Genomic DNA, 13504 nt, shown 5'->3' with positions numbered 1-13504 from the left:
GGGCCTAAGGAGACACGACCACTAAATGTAATGTGGCATCCTGGATGGGATCTTGGAATAGGAAGAAGACATTAGGTAAAAACTAAGGGAATCTTAATAATGCACAAGCTTTAGGTAATAACAATAAAGTCATCTGAAGAAATTAAAATCAAAATAGTTCCCTGTGTCTTCACAAATGTTGTCCCCATTTGTGAGTGGACAACTGTGTCCCTTCTTGAGAGCTGGCTTCCAAATTGGGGAAGCTGAGGTAGCTGTTTGCACCTTTTAATAATGTGCCCTTTAGTCAAATTATCAGGAACCCAACATGTTACATGCCTGTGGAAGTTAAGAGCATGGTTTCAAAGGTCCCTTCCAGTTCTAACATTCTGCTTCTTGTTGAAATATGAGAAGATTCTTTTCCCCCAGAAGACACATAAAGTCACGGACCACAGAATTAAACTTAGAAGTGTTCCCCAGAATGAAAGGACTTCAGGTGTGTATAAAGGTGAGAACTAAAAAAAAAGAATAAAGCTCTCAAGACAAGACCATTTTTTAAGTTCTCAGAATGGATATTCTGTTGGATTCAACTGAAGACTCAACTCTGTTCAATTTTAGAAACTTCTATTGGGCATCCTCCATGAGACAGATCCTATCCTCACACTCCTAGAAATAACAGGGGAGAAGTTAAAGACTTAAAGCAAAGGGACTCCATAAGTAAGTAAAACCATATGATACTTGACTCTCTCTGTTTGACTTATTTCACTTACTTGTGGAACATAAGGAATAACATGGAGGACATCAGGAGATGGAGAGGAGAAGTAAGCTGGGGGAAATCAGAGGAGAAGACAAACCATGAGAAACTGTGGACTCTGAGAAATATACTGAGGAATTTGAAGGGAAGGGGGTTGGGTGAGCCTGGTTTTGGGTGTTACTGAGGGCACGTATTGTGCAATACACTGGGTGTGGTGCATAAACAATGAATTTGGGAACACTGAAAAGAAATAAAATGGAAAAAAAAAAAAGGCAAGGGTCTTATAAGATCCCATTTGCATTTTAGAAAGAGCACAGTGGAGAGTGGATTTGAATATGGAGAGACAGAAGGCAGAGAGACCAATAGAAAGGTCTAGGTTGCTCCTCAAAAAGCCCAGGCAAAATTCTGTGCTGCTCTGGATTGGGGTGTGCTGGTGGAGGTGGAAATGGACAGTTCTGAGAGATACTCACTCAGGAGGAAGAAAAGCCGAAACTTGGTGACTGGATAAAAGACACATTTCCAGAGGGTTTACCTTTGTACATGAGTGCGCAAGTATCCATGATACGCAGGGTAGGGGAGTGGACTGGAATTTAAAGATTGCCTCTTAGAAGCAAGTTCTATAAAAATTAAAAATAAATAAATAAATTAATTAATTATTTAATCAAAAAGAAGCAAGTTCTATCCCTAAGACCAGCTGAGGTTCTGAGTTTTCCTTAAATCCTCCTCATAAATTTGCACAGGAGAAAAACAAGAGCCCAGACAAGAAGATGCATGTCTAAGGTAAAAGGAAAAACATGTTTGGTCCTAATAGGGTTGTGGTGGGGGGAGGAAAGGGGAGGAATGTTCTGGAGCAGCCTGCCCGGAGGTGAGGACTGGTTTGTGAGGCTGCCAGAATCTTTAGTGAGATGTTAATGGGGTTATCAGCAGTTGCTGAAACAAAGGCAGGGTGTATTGCTGGCGGCCAAGAAAGCTGAACCAGCCAAAATGTGTGTGTGTGTGTGTCCGCGAGCCTATGCATGCACATGAAGCAGGTACGTGTCCCAAAAGAAACACCAGGCTTTCTGTCTATAGATGTCTCGGAGAACAAATGGTCTTGGCAATTCTACCCATGAACACGGATCACAGAAGACAGACACCTTTAAAGGAGGGTTGGTGTTTCTCAGTGGGGCCTCTCACAGTGAGAGCATCATTTTTCTTTGTCTCTGGCAGAAAGGGAGTTTCTTTTACCCCAAGAGAAGCTCTTTACCCAAATGAAATCACCCCTAACCAAACACACATAGTCACACATGCACAGGATCCCAGAGGCCTTCTCTGCGCTGAAGGACTATCCATTTCTTTTTTCCTTGTCAATTCATAGGTACACACTAGCACTTACATTTACTCACATTTGCCCTCAAAAGAACTATTCCCATAAATGGTGCTCCTAGAATATGCTCTAGCAATATGTACAGAGCCAGATATTCAATGATGGAGACCCAACAGCATCTCTCAAGAGGTACTTCAGTATTTTACCCTGTTTGACACCATTATAAGGGGTCTAAGAACCCATTCAGTATTCTGGGTCACCTGGAAAATATCTGACTTCTGAAGATCTGAGTAGCAAAGATAGTAAAAGCATTTTTTAAAAAACTTTGTAACTGGGGAGACTTGAGCTGAATCCTGGCTTCTCCACTGACCTTGAGCCTGTGATTTAATACCACTGTTTTGGGTTCCTCAACAGCAACATAAGAATAATAACCATGAGTCGTCACTACTAGTATCCCCATTTCACAGATAAGGAAAGCTGAGACACCGAGATATTTAGAGACAACTAATAAATAGCACAGCTTGAACTTGAACCCAGGCAATCTGGCCCTTGCCCTGCATGGCCTGCCCTACTTAAAATTTTTTCTTTAACTGTTGCAACAACTCTGCTAATGAGAACTTGGACAAATAAATAACTTAACTCCCTAAGCCTCAATCACCTAAAGAGAAAATAGGGTTTGGTTATTTCAGACTTCTTAAAGATCTTATAAGGAATATCTGAGCAATGCCACTCATGGAATTATCAGAGTACCTGAGCAGCAGTGAGCATGATAATGGAGCCTGCAGTGACTGCAGTGTTAACACTAACCTTGTTGTTAGCATCACAATACCCACTGCACTTGTAGTTATTTGTTTCAATGTTTATGATTCCTGGAACAACCTGTTCCATGAGGACAGAAATGGTCTCTTTCTTATTTGCTTCCATACCTACAGCATCCGACCGCCTTACACAGACCAGGATCACACTGCGATTTTGATGAATTCATTGAATTATTCATTAATGAATGAATAAATGCCTGCAATGTTGCCTCTCCCTTGAAGTGTTGTATGATTAAATGAGATAATATATGTCCAATGGCTAGTTTGATGTTTGGCATGAGAGTTCTACCCAATTAATATTAGATCTCTCTCTTTTGCAACCAGAGCACATTATCTGAGACACTTACTCTGGAGTGACATTATTCAGGGAGTAACAAACAGAATGCCTGGGCTCCTCTGAAGAAGACTGACAGGTACCACTTGACCTAGGCACCAGAGCTGAAGTGACATATGAGCTGGGACCCACCTTGGTGGGCAGCACCACCATGCATCACAGAGAACCATGCTGTGGGCACATTCAGAAATCTCAAGAGCAGAAAAAGGAAGGTACTTGATGTACTGATTGACTAAAGCTACTAATTAGGTCTGTGCATGGTACAAAAATAGGCAGCTCTTGCTTACTGGGCACCAGGGAAGGGTTTGGCAGAGACAAAGGAAACCACAGCCAATCCATCCATGAGCCAACGTGCCGCATCCAGAAAGGGATGATTCAGCTGAGTACACTTGGAGACAGAAATTGCCAATGATGATCAAAAACTAAATAGAAATAGTTGTTAAGAAACTAAATAGTAGTGTAATGGACAGGAAAAAAAAAAGTCCCTTCTCACTCAGAACTGCTCAGAAAATAGCTAACATCAAGGCAACAGGTAGTGTGAAAAACATGGACTTCCACATCAGACTTCCCTTCCAGTCTTGGCTCTGCCAACTGAGGTCTGAGGCAAGTCAGCTCACACCTCTGAGTTTCCGTTTCCTCATCTGCAAAATAGAGAATATCTACCTCATAGAGGTATGAGAGGCTTAAGTAAATAATTTCTACAAGGGGACTGGCGAATGGCAGAGCCGGGACCATCATCACCACCACTTCAAGGTAGCCATGCTGACAGATGACCCACACCACCTGGAATCAGGCCTTTGCTATCTTTCCTCTTAAGTGGGTTCTACTGGCTGTACCACTGTGTTGTGCTGTGAGTCACTGTCTATTAATATGACTTACCCAGGGTTTATAATAGAGCAAGTGCCAAGTAAGGACCCAGAGAGCGAAGGGACCTGCATCATCCTCAAATAAGATAAGCCACTCCAGAAATAAATGACAGTGCATTGGCTGGGTTGGGAACAAGGGGAGGTAGGGCATGGCCGGAGGAAGCTGGAAGAGGGGAAAGAATGAGATAAGGGAGAAGAGGAAGAACTCTGGGAGAAAGCTGAAGGCCAGCACTGGCCCAAAGGAGGGAAGGTAGCCAAGTGATGCTGTCTCACCTACTTCAGTCTTTGGTGTTTCTCCACCAGGGCTGCCCACCTACTCTGAACTGTGGAAGGCCAAGCAGAGGCAGAGGCAGCAGTCAAAAGAGGCAGGTTAATTCATGAGTGATAGCCCTGGGATATCTCAGGAAGTGGAGAAGCAGACATAGCCAGAAGTGAGAAGCGAACCTAGTTTGGAGACAGGGCTGGGGGAGAACTCACATAACAGGAGCCTGAAACCTTGGGGCCCTGCCTCACTCACTCATACACCCAGGACGGGAGACCAAGAGCAGTCTCTGGTGAAACTGAACCAACCAACCTCCAGACTCCCCTTTCTCTACCCTTGAAATAGTTTTCAAGTTCTCAAGGACCTTAAAAATTATTATATGTAATAAATTTCTACTATACAAGATGCTAATGGATCTGGTATGTGGTATATGGCAGGTGCAAGAGTGGTTTTCTCCCCCTTATTTAAAACCAAGAATTACTTTTTAAACTAAACTTTATTGGGGAAAAAAGGCAATTACACTCAACTTACATTTCATAAAACTAATCTTTCTTTTCTTTTTATACATTTTTAAAACTTATAAGGAGAACACAATATATTTTTGTTAAGTAGCTGGCTTAAGGCAAAATGGAATTTAATTTTTCTATAGGTAGGTTGATGTATTTCATCTAAATAGAGATTGTAAACCAGTTGAATAAGGACCATTTAAAATATGAAAACAGACTGATTCTGTGAGCATGAAAGCTATAGAAATCATGAACCAAAGCAATATGAATAAAAATATAGCCTAAAACAAAGTACCTAAGACTTTGAAAAAACCTTTTCTTACAAACATAAACAGGCTTAACTATAGGCCTAGCTGTTCCAAAATAATTATACACATGTTTGTTTCCTGGTTTCTTCCAGGCTGTGTGTGCATAAAAAATTTTATGTTGGAAATCAAAAATAAATTTTATCTTCGAAATGTATGAAATCCCCCCCCGCCTCTGGTCAAACTTGCAATAAGTACACACAGATTTTATTTCCCACTGAAGTGAGACCATTCCTGTCCTTGCTTTTGATGGATTTAAAACAAGGAAAAACTTGGAAGGAAAAACATAGGAAGCTGAAGATTGCACCAAGCGGGGCTCCTGCTTTCCCACACAAGGCCAGATACTTTCTTCACAAAAAACCAGAATCTGGGAGGGACAGATCAGGAAATTTCTTCTTGAGTGTATGATCTGCCCCTCACAGAGTTCTCTCTCTTCTCTCAAAAGTCAAGTTTCCCGCTTATGCAGAAGATTCCAGAAAAGGGTCCTTCATCCCATCAGGCATTTGTGTGGAAAGAGGGAAGATATTGCTCAGTTCAGTTCTGTAGATCAACTAAGTGATTTATCTTAAGATTGGAGGTGTGCTAATATCTTCCCTCTCACGCTAGCTCAAGCAGCACTGGAAACATGTCAAGGTTTCCTTTTGCAACAGGATTTTTCCCAAGAATCTCACTGCTTGAAGTCAAAACATTCCTTCTCAGGCTTGTTGAGACTTCTTCCCCAAGTCCACATGATGAATACTGTCTTCAAGGTGGGCTCATTTCTGACCATTCTTCACCTTCAAAGGTCTTAAAATTGATGATTTCTTTCTTGAAAGTACACTTGCCACTCACCTTTCAGCGCAAACACCTGTTGGGAGCTTACTCTCTCCCTCTCTGTCTTTCTCTGCCAAGTCAACAAATGTCTGTAGAACCTGCCATGGAGCCAGCCACTGAGGGGCCACCATCAATAAAGCCACCAACACAGTTCCTCCAAGATAGACTTTCTATCTCTAGATACAATATTAAACACAGATGGATTTTGTTGTTTCAGGCAAATTTTTTTGGTAGCAGAAAAAATTTCCTTCAATTTCAACATCATTAACAAATCTTGCAAATACTACATCATGACATTTATTGGTGAAATTGGTTGACTCATGAGCTTGGATAAAGAAGCTATTGTTTTATGGTTTATTACACTAGCTTCATCATCATGTGACATGTTATGGCTGCACTGATTAATTAAATGGGTTGAAAGTAGAACCTTCCCCATTTCTCCTCCTATATCTTACCTGACCATTTTGCTCATTCTAATTGGACTAGCATTATTAGGTATTCACCAATTCTGTGACTTTACCTTTGGTGGGGGCAGTAAGTTCTGCTGCTAAGTAACTTACTCCCAGAATCTGAATGGGACTTTTTAGCTAAAGGCTAATCCTGTTTGTTTTCAGATAGCAATAGCTATTTAAAATGATCAGCACCTTTCCTTGCCAAAGGGCTGTGATTTGTAGTTAAAAGTCATATTTTCCTGAAGCTATCATTGCATGTGTGGGTTGTTTGCCACGGACCTTGCACAGTGGGATAGGATCACTAGATCACCAGCCATGCCAAGTCCATTGATGAGTAGTTTTCATGATAAAGAGAGACTCCTATTGTGTGCTGTTGGTTGCAGTAGGACAGTGAACTCACTCAGAAAGTCGTCATTCTTCATTACTAACCTTATCAAAATCGTCCACACCTGGAGGACTAGAAAAGTTCATATGGAAAAGCAAACATGGAAGAAGAGACAGGAAACACTAAAAAAGGAAAATGTCAAGGGGAACTAGCCCTACCAGATGTTGACACATACCCTAAAGCCAGGCTAATTAAAACAACACAGGACCAACACATCAATCAACAAATGGAATATGGTTGGAAACCCAGAAATAGACCCAAGTATATTTAGAAATCTAGTATATGGTAAAGGTAGCCTCTTGAATCGTTTAGTAGCGTTTTAGTAGCATGAAGCAGTCAGGGAGTTGGTCTTACAGAAGCAAGCAGATCAGAAGAAACCCTCCATGGAATTGGGCCAAGAGGTTGTGTTGGCTGGTGCTGTATCTCCCTTACCGGCTGCTCAGGGGAAAAGACACTTTGCAAAGTCCCAGCCCCAGCATCACAGAGCAGAGTTTCAGAGAGTAGGCTGGGAACTGAGTTAATGGCTGCCAAACTTGTAAATACTGAGTATTTATTCAGCTAGCATGAATTATCCTATAACTACATTGAGAGGAAGGTGTGAGGTCAAATGAAGGAATGCTGATCTTTGCTTCTTTACTAGAAAGTCAAGATGATATCCAAAAATGATAAGGCAAGTACAGCAGTATAAACAACATTTAGAAAGACAATATGAAATGACTTTTAAAAAAAGTAAGAAGCGGGTCTCCAATGAAGATGAAGTGAGACAGGATTAGTTTTTTAAATTATAGACCTATATTTGACTTAGGATTGTGAAAACTAAAATTAAATAAGAGCATGTGAGTGAAGAATGAAAGAGTATGGCTGTAGGGTGGCATGTTTAGTTTGGAAATATAAATTCAGTATTATAAGGTAGTATCATATTTGGAAAGTGAAAGGAAACACTATCATTTTGATAATACAGGCTCCCAAAAACAAAAATGGAAAATCCTTTTTGTTGTTGAATCATATAAGAGATGGACAAGAAATCAGATCGTGGGCCCCCTGACAGCAGATTGTGTGTCTGTTTTAGTCACCAATTTTAGTGGGATTGTATGAACTCCTAGATGAAAGAAAGATTTAACAGAAAAGCTCCCAACAGAAAGCAGCCATGAACACCTGCATCAATAGCAAAAAATCTCGAAGGCAGGTTGCCTGGTACGCAGTCAGTTGGGTGACTCCCTTCTGCACAGGTCATGATCCTGGAGTCCTGGGATCGAGTCCTGCATTGGCCAGGGGTGGAGAGGGAGGTTGCCCCGCTCAGTGGGGAATCTCCTTCTTCCTCTGACCCTACTCCCTCTTGTGCTCTCTTTCTCTGACTCTCACTCTCTCTCTCTCTTTCTCTCTGAAATAAAAAAATGAAATCTTAAAAAAAAAAATCTCAAGGACTTACCAAGTGAAAATAACATCTGTCCTACATCCATGTTGCTGGTTTCAGATGGTGACCAGGTCATGACAAGCCATGTGGTTAGGGCTATTTCAATAATGGGGACAAAAATTGTTAAAGTGGAGAATATCACTTTGCCTGGGAGTGGCCAAAGGTGACGGTGAGGGTTGAGGGGCCATGGTTGGTCTGAGTCTTGAAGGATACCTAGGTGTTTACCAGGTAAGGGAAACTAGAGAAGAGTAAGAGAAGACACAGACATGTGACAAGTCTTGGTGTAATCATAGGACAGACAAATAAATGTCTTTTGGGGGTGGAGCAGAAGGTCTCAGGAGAGGACTAGTGGTGGGCAATGAGACTGGAGAGGAAGGCAGATAGCTACTCCAAGTTCATTGCATCTTATTCCTTAGGCACTGAGGAGCAAACACAGAAAGAAAATCCCTTAGACTAATTTTTAGGAAGATCTTTCTGGTAGCAGTGTGAAGGAAGTACTCAGAGTAAGGGGAACAGACTCAAAGCACCAGAAAGAACAATAAAAAGAGCTAACATAGATTCAGAGTGCCCAGCTCTGGGCTCAGGCTTTGCCTGCATTGACTCATTGATTCTGCATTTGACTCTGTGCGGTGGATATTTTTATCCCAGGTGCACAGAAAGGGATGCTGAAAAATGAGAGACTGGGCTTTTATTTAAGGAAAAAAAAAAAAAAATCAAAAGTGTTCCCTAACCAGGAAGCTTCTGATGCATCTTCTGCCTGGGCAGGAACCAATCAACACGTGGGGCTGGCCTGATTTCAGCAGGTGTGATCACCTGGAAGAACAGGAAGCATTTGGGCAGGATTGAGGGCAGTTCCTGACAAGTGCAGAATGACAGCTGTTGAGAGGGAAGTAGGGCTAATGCCTAAATATGGATATTAAAGAGAAGTTCAGGGACATGATGTCAGAAGACATCCAACCAGTCTCCTGACATCCATTCCTCCCCCCAAGCCTGTCCACTCTAATTCTGGGTGACTTCACCATGCCATTAAGAATTATTAATTATGCCTCCCCTCACTAAGTTACTATTTGTTACCCCAAATCACAGATAACACATTACCTGTCCAGTAAGTGTTATATTCTTTTGCTTATGCTTCTTTTCACTGGGGTTCCCTTCTCGTTTCTCCATATAACCATGTTCCTGTTTAATGGACTCATATTCCTTTGCCCTTTCCCAAACATGTGTCTTCTCCCAATTTTAATAAAGACTCCATTTATTCAACCATTGGCCAACTGAAAAGTCTCAATGTCATTGTCAGCTCCTCCACTTCCCCTCCATACTTAGTCACTAAGTTCTTTCTTGACCCTAATTCCTGATGCCTTTCCAAGCTTTATCACCTAATCACTTGACCACCTCTGACTTTCTTGGTCATCCAAAGAGCCTTCTTATGATTATCCAATCAGCTATTGTTCCTGTGTCAAAGCTGCCCTGCTGTTATGGGTTGAATCATGTCCCCCCAAAAGATCTTGAAGTCCTAACCCCCAAGACTTGTGAATGTGAACTTATTGGAAATAGGGTCTTTGCAGAAGATCAAGTTTAAGATGAGGTCACTGGGGATGGGTCCTAATCCACTTAGGAAAAGAAGCAAATTGGACAAATTCAGACATACATACACAGAGAATGTCACATAAGGAAGGTGCGGTGTGTCTACAGGTCAAGGAGTACCAAAGGTTGCCAGTAAACTACCTAAAGCTAGAGAGAGGCAGGGAACAGATTCTCCCCTGTAGCTCTCAGAAGGGACCAGCCCTGTTGACACCTTGATCCCAAACATCAAGCCTCCAGGATTGTGAGATAAGTTTCTGTTGGTTAAGCAACCTGATTTGTGGTACTTTGTTATGGTAGTCCTAGCAAACTCAGTTTCCAAGATTTTTTCCTAAATGCACATCTGATTACACCAATCTCTGCTTGTAGTCCTTCCACAAAAATGAAAATAACAGGTTCCACCTATTGAGCACCTACCAGAAACTAGGTGTTCCATCTTTGTTGTATCTAATACCATAATGTCCTTTGAAAGAAGATATGATCATTCCTGATTTTGCAGTTGAAGAAAATGGTCTTCCAAGAAGGTGTATCTTGCCAAGTTCATATAGATAGTAAGCAGAAAAATGGAGTTTTGGCTCTGGGCCTTTTTGAGCCCCAAAGTTAGAGTAGCTTTGTGTGTTTCACTGAAATAAGGTTTAGCAAACTTCTTTTATAAAGAACCAGAAAGTTAGCATTTTAGGCTTTGCAGGGCATAGGGTCTCATTTGCAACTACTTAGTTCTGCCATTATAGCATGAAAACAGCCCTAGACAATATGTAAATGAATGGGCATGAATGTGTTCCAATAAATCTTTATTTACAAAAACAAGTGTAGGTCAGGTTTGACTCTCTGTGTCAAATAGACTGCCAACTCCTGTCCTATAACACTATCCTTCCTTAAAGATATAATCCATGTTCCTTGGCAAGATAATTACTAATATTAATAGTGTGCTTTTTTATGTGCTAATTTATTTATATCCCTCCTCCTATTATCAGTATATCAGAGGTTACAAACTTGCCAAGATCACACAAATAGTACTGAGCCAGGATAAGAAGTTCGGGCAGCCAACCTCCAAAGCCCAGGATCTTCCCTATTGTCCACAAGGGCCTTCACACATACTCTTCCACATTCCTCCACATTCCTCCACTCTCCACCTCCTTCCCCCACTGAGCACCCTGTACTTCTTCCCACCATACCACAGTGGAGAAGGGGAACTGAATGGGGACTCGGCTAGCCCCACCCCCTGCTCAGGATCAAAGACCTAGACTTTCCCCGGTCCTCACTGTCAGCAGGGATGGGACATACACAGAAGGAAGGGGGTACCCAACTCCTCTACCTGGTTGTTGTGAGAGTCTAGATATATTAAATACAATAACCCAGGTAAAAGCACTGATGTGCTTGGCAAGTTGCCTTGGCTTGCTTTAAAGGCACTTTTATTATTCAACAGCATCTGGGCCTCGGTTGCAACCACTCACTTCCCCCAGCACTGCTCCCTTCTTCTTCACTAATCGAACCCCAGCTTGGTTTGGGAGGGCAGTAGGAGGTGATGGGATACAATTCTGGCCTATGACACATAAACAGAAGTCTGTTGGGACAGCCAGGAAAATTCTTTGTCTTTCTGATATCAGTTACATGCATCTTCTTCCTTCTAGCATGTGGCCAAAGGACCACAAGTCAGGGAGCCATCCTCAATCACAAGGATGAGAACTTTGTGAGAGCTGGTGGAAGTCCTGGAGTCCTGTGGTTTCTGCACCCTACTTCACACTTCCCACCTCCAGACTTCTAGTTCCAGGAGGGAAACAACCTCTCCCTTGGTTAAGCCACTGTAGCTGGGTTTAACCCAACTTCACGTGGACTTACTCCTTCCTAACCAAAAGACCTGGTTGGCACATGGGACATATCTTCAGCAAAAAACATGATTTCTGGCTCTCTGCTCTTCCCCGTTCGACAGACAGCCGCATCTTCAGGTGCAGTGCCAGCCGCGTGCCCGAGAGACGATGGTGAAGGTCGGAGTGAACGGATTTGGCCGTATTGGGCGCCTGGTCACCAGGGCTGCTTTTAACTCTGGTAAAGTGGATATTGTCGCCATCAATGACCCTTTCATTGATCTCAACTACATGGTCTACATGTTCCAGTATGATTCTACCCACGGTAAATTCCACGGCACAGTCAAGGCTGAGAACGGGAAGCTTGTCATCAATGGGAAGTCCATCTCCATCTTCCAGGAGCGAGATCCCGCCAACATCAAATGGGGCGATGCTGGGGCTGAGTATGTTGTGGAGTCCACTGGGGTCTTCACCACCATGGAGAAGGCTGGGGCTCACTTGAAGGGCGGGGCCAAGAGGGTCATCATCTCTGCTCCTTCTGCTGATGCCCCCATGTTCGTGATGGGTGTGAACCATGAGAAGTATGACAACTCCCTCAAGATTGTCAGCAATGCCTCCTGTACCACCAACTGCTTGGCTCCTCTGGCCAAGGTCATCCATGACAACTTTGGCATTGTGGAGGGACTCATGACCACCGTCCATGCCATCACTGCCACCCAGAAGACTGTGGACGGCCCCTCTGGGAAGCTGTGGCGTGACGGCCGAGGGGCGGCCCAGAACATCATCCCTGCTTCCACTGGTGCGGCCAAGGCTGTAGGCAAGGTCATCCCTGAGCTGAATGGGAAGCTCACTGGCATGGCCTTCCGTGTCCCCACCCCCAACGTGTCTGTTGTGGATCTGACCTGCCGCCTGGAGAAAGCTGCCAAATATGATGACATCAAGAAGGTGGTGAAGCAGGCATCAGAGGGCCCCCTTAAGGGCATCCTGGGATATACTGAGGACCAGGTTGTCTCCTGCGACTTCAACAGTGACACCCACTCCTCTACCTTCGATGCTGGGGCTGGCATTGCTCTCAATGACCACTTTGTCAAGCTCATTTCCTGGTATGACAATGAATTTGGCTACAGCAACCGGGTGGTGGACCTTATGGTCCACATGGCCTCCAAGGAATAAGAGCCCCCTGAACCACCAGCCCCAGCCAGAGCAAGAGGAAGAAAGAGGCCCTCAGCTGCTGGGGAATCCCTGCCCCAACTTATCCCCTAAAACACTGAGAATCTCCCAACCTCCACTGTTTCCATCCCAGACCCCCTGAAGAAGGGGAGGGGCTTGGGGAGCCCTACCTTGTCATGTACCATCAATAAAGTATACTGTACCCAGCCAAAAAAAAAAAAAAAAAAAAAAAAAAAAAAATGATTTCTAGAATGTAAGAGGTGTCTAATGAATGAGTCAGTAATGAGGAAATAACTGCATTAATAATAGAAGGACAGAAGCCCTAGATGATAGAGGTCAATGTCCTAGGAACAAGATATTTTTTCCTTTGTCCTGGACATATTTCCAGCTACTGTTCATTGGGCATTCTCTCTGTCGTCTGCACAAATGTCAGAGGTTGGAGCTGTCATTTTTACCTCTTCCTTCTCTCAGTCAAGCTGCTGTCACAGTTAACTGCCCTCTGGATCCTTGGGCCAAGGCTAGGGGAAGAGAACAGAAATTTGGGATGGAACAGTGCCTGTACCCACTGAGCTGTATGAGCACGAATGATTCTTTCCCAGTGTCTGCTTCCTTTTTTTAAAAAGGGTGACAATATCTCTTCTTCATAGGTTTGTCATAATAAATGTGACATGCACATAGAAAGGGCTTAGCAGAATGCTAGTAAAGCCTAAAAAGCATAGGCCCTCATGATCATTGTCCTCATCATGCCCCCCAGCAA

General features: G+C 43.1%; 1 protein-coding gene and 1 long non-coding RNA gene across 2 annotated transcripts in view; one reads left to right on the top strand and one right to left on the bottom strand.

The window, feature by feature from the left end:
* LOC116592893 overlaps positions 1-13265 on the bottom strand; it is a 69469-nt gene extending 56204 nt beyond the window's left edge. The window contains exons 1-2 of the long non-coding RNA XR_004286650.1: positions 13203-13265; positions 5959-6116 (exon numbers count right to left, since the gene is read on the bottom strand). This is a non-coding gene — a long non-coding RNA (uncharacterized LOC116592893). The remainder of the gene's footprint in view (positions 1-5958; positions 6117-13202) is intronic.
* On the top strand, positions 11684-12958 carry LOC116592892 (glyceraldehyde-3-phosphate dehydrogenase). The gene has a single exon (XM_032346517.1). The coding sequence runs from the start codon at positions 11749-11751 to the stop codon at positions 12748-12750; it is 1002 nt and encodes a 333-aa protein (XP_032202408.1). The 5' UTR covers positions 11684-11748; the 3' UTR covers positions 12751-12958.
* Positions 13266-13504: the final 239 nt, after the last annotated feature.

Source organism: Mustela erminea, chromosome 6 (genome assembly GCF_009829155.1).
Source record: "Mustela erminea isolate mMusErm1 chromosome 6, mMusErm1.Pri, whole genome shotgun sequence".
NCBI lineage: Eukaryota > Metazoa > Chordata > Mammalia > Carnivora > Mustelidae > Mustela > Mustela erminea.
The sequence above is the reverse complement of the archived record's forward strand: the minus strand, read 5'-3'. Positions and strand labels throughout refer to the sequence as shown.

What these genes read in the sequence shown, in the direction of transcription:
- LOC116592892 (XM_032346517.1), top strand. Translation starts at nt 11,749, where the DNA reads ATGGTGAAGGTCGGAGTGAACGGATTTGGCCGTATTGGGCGCCTGGTC.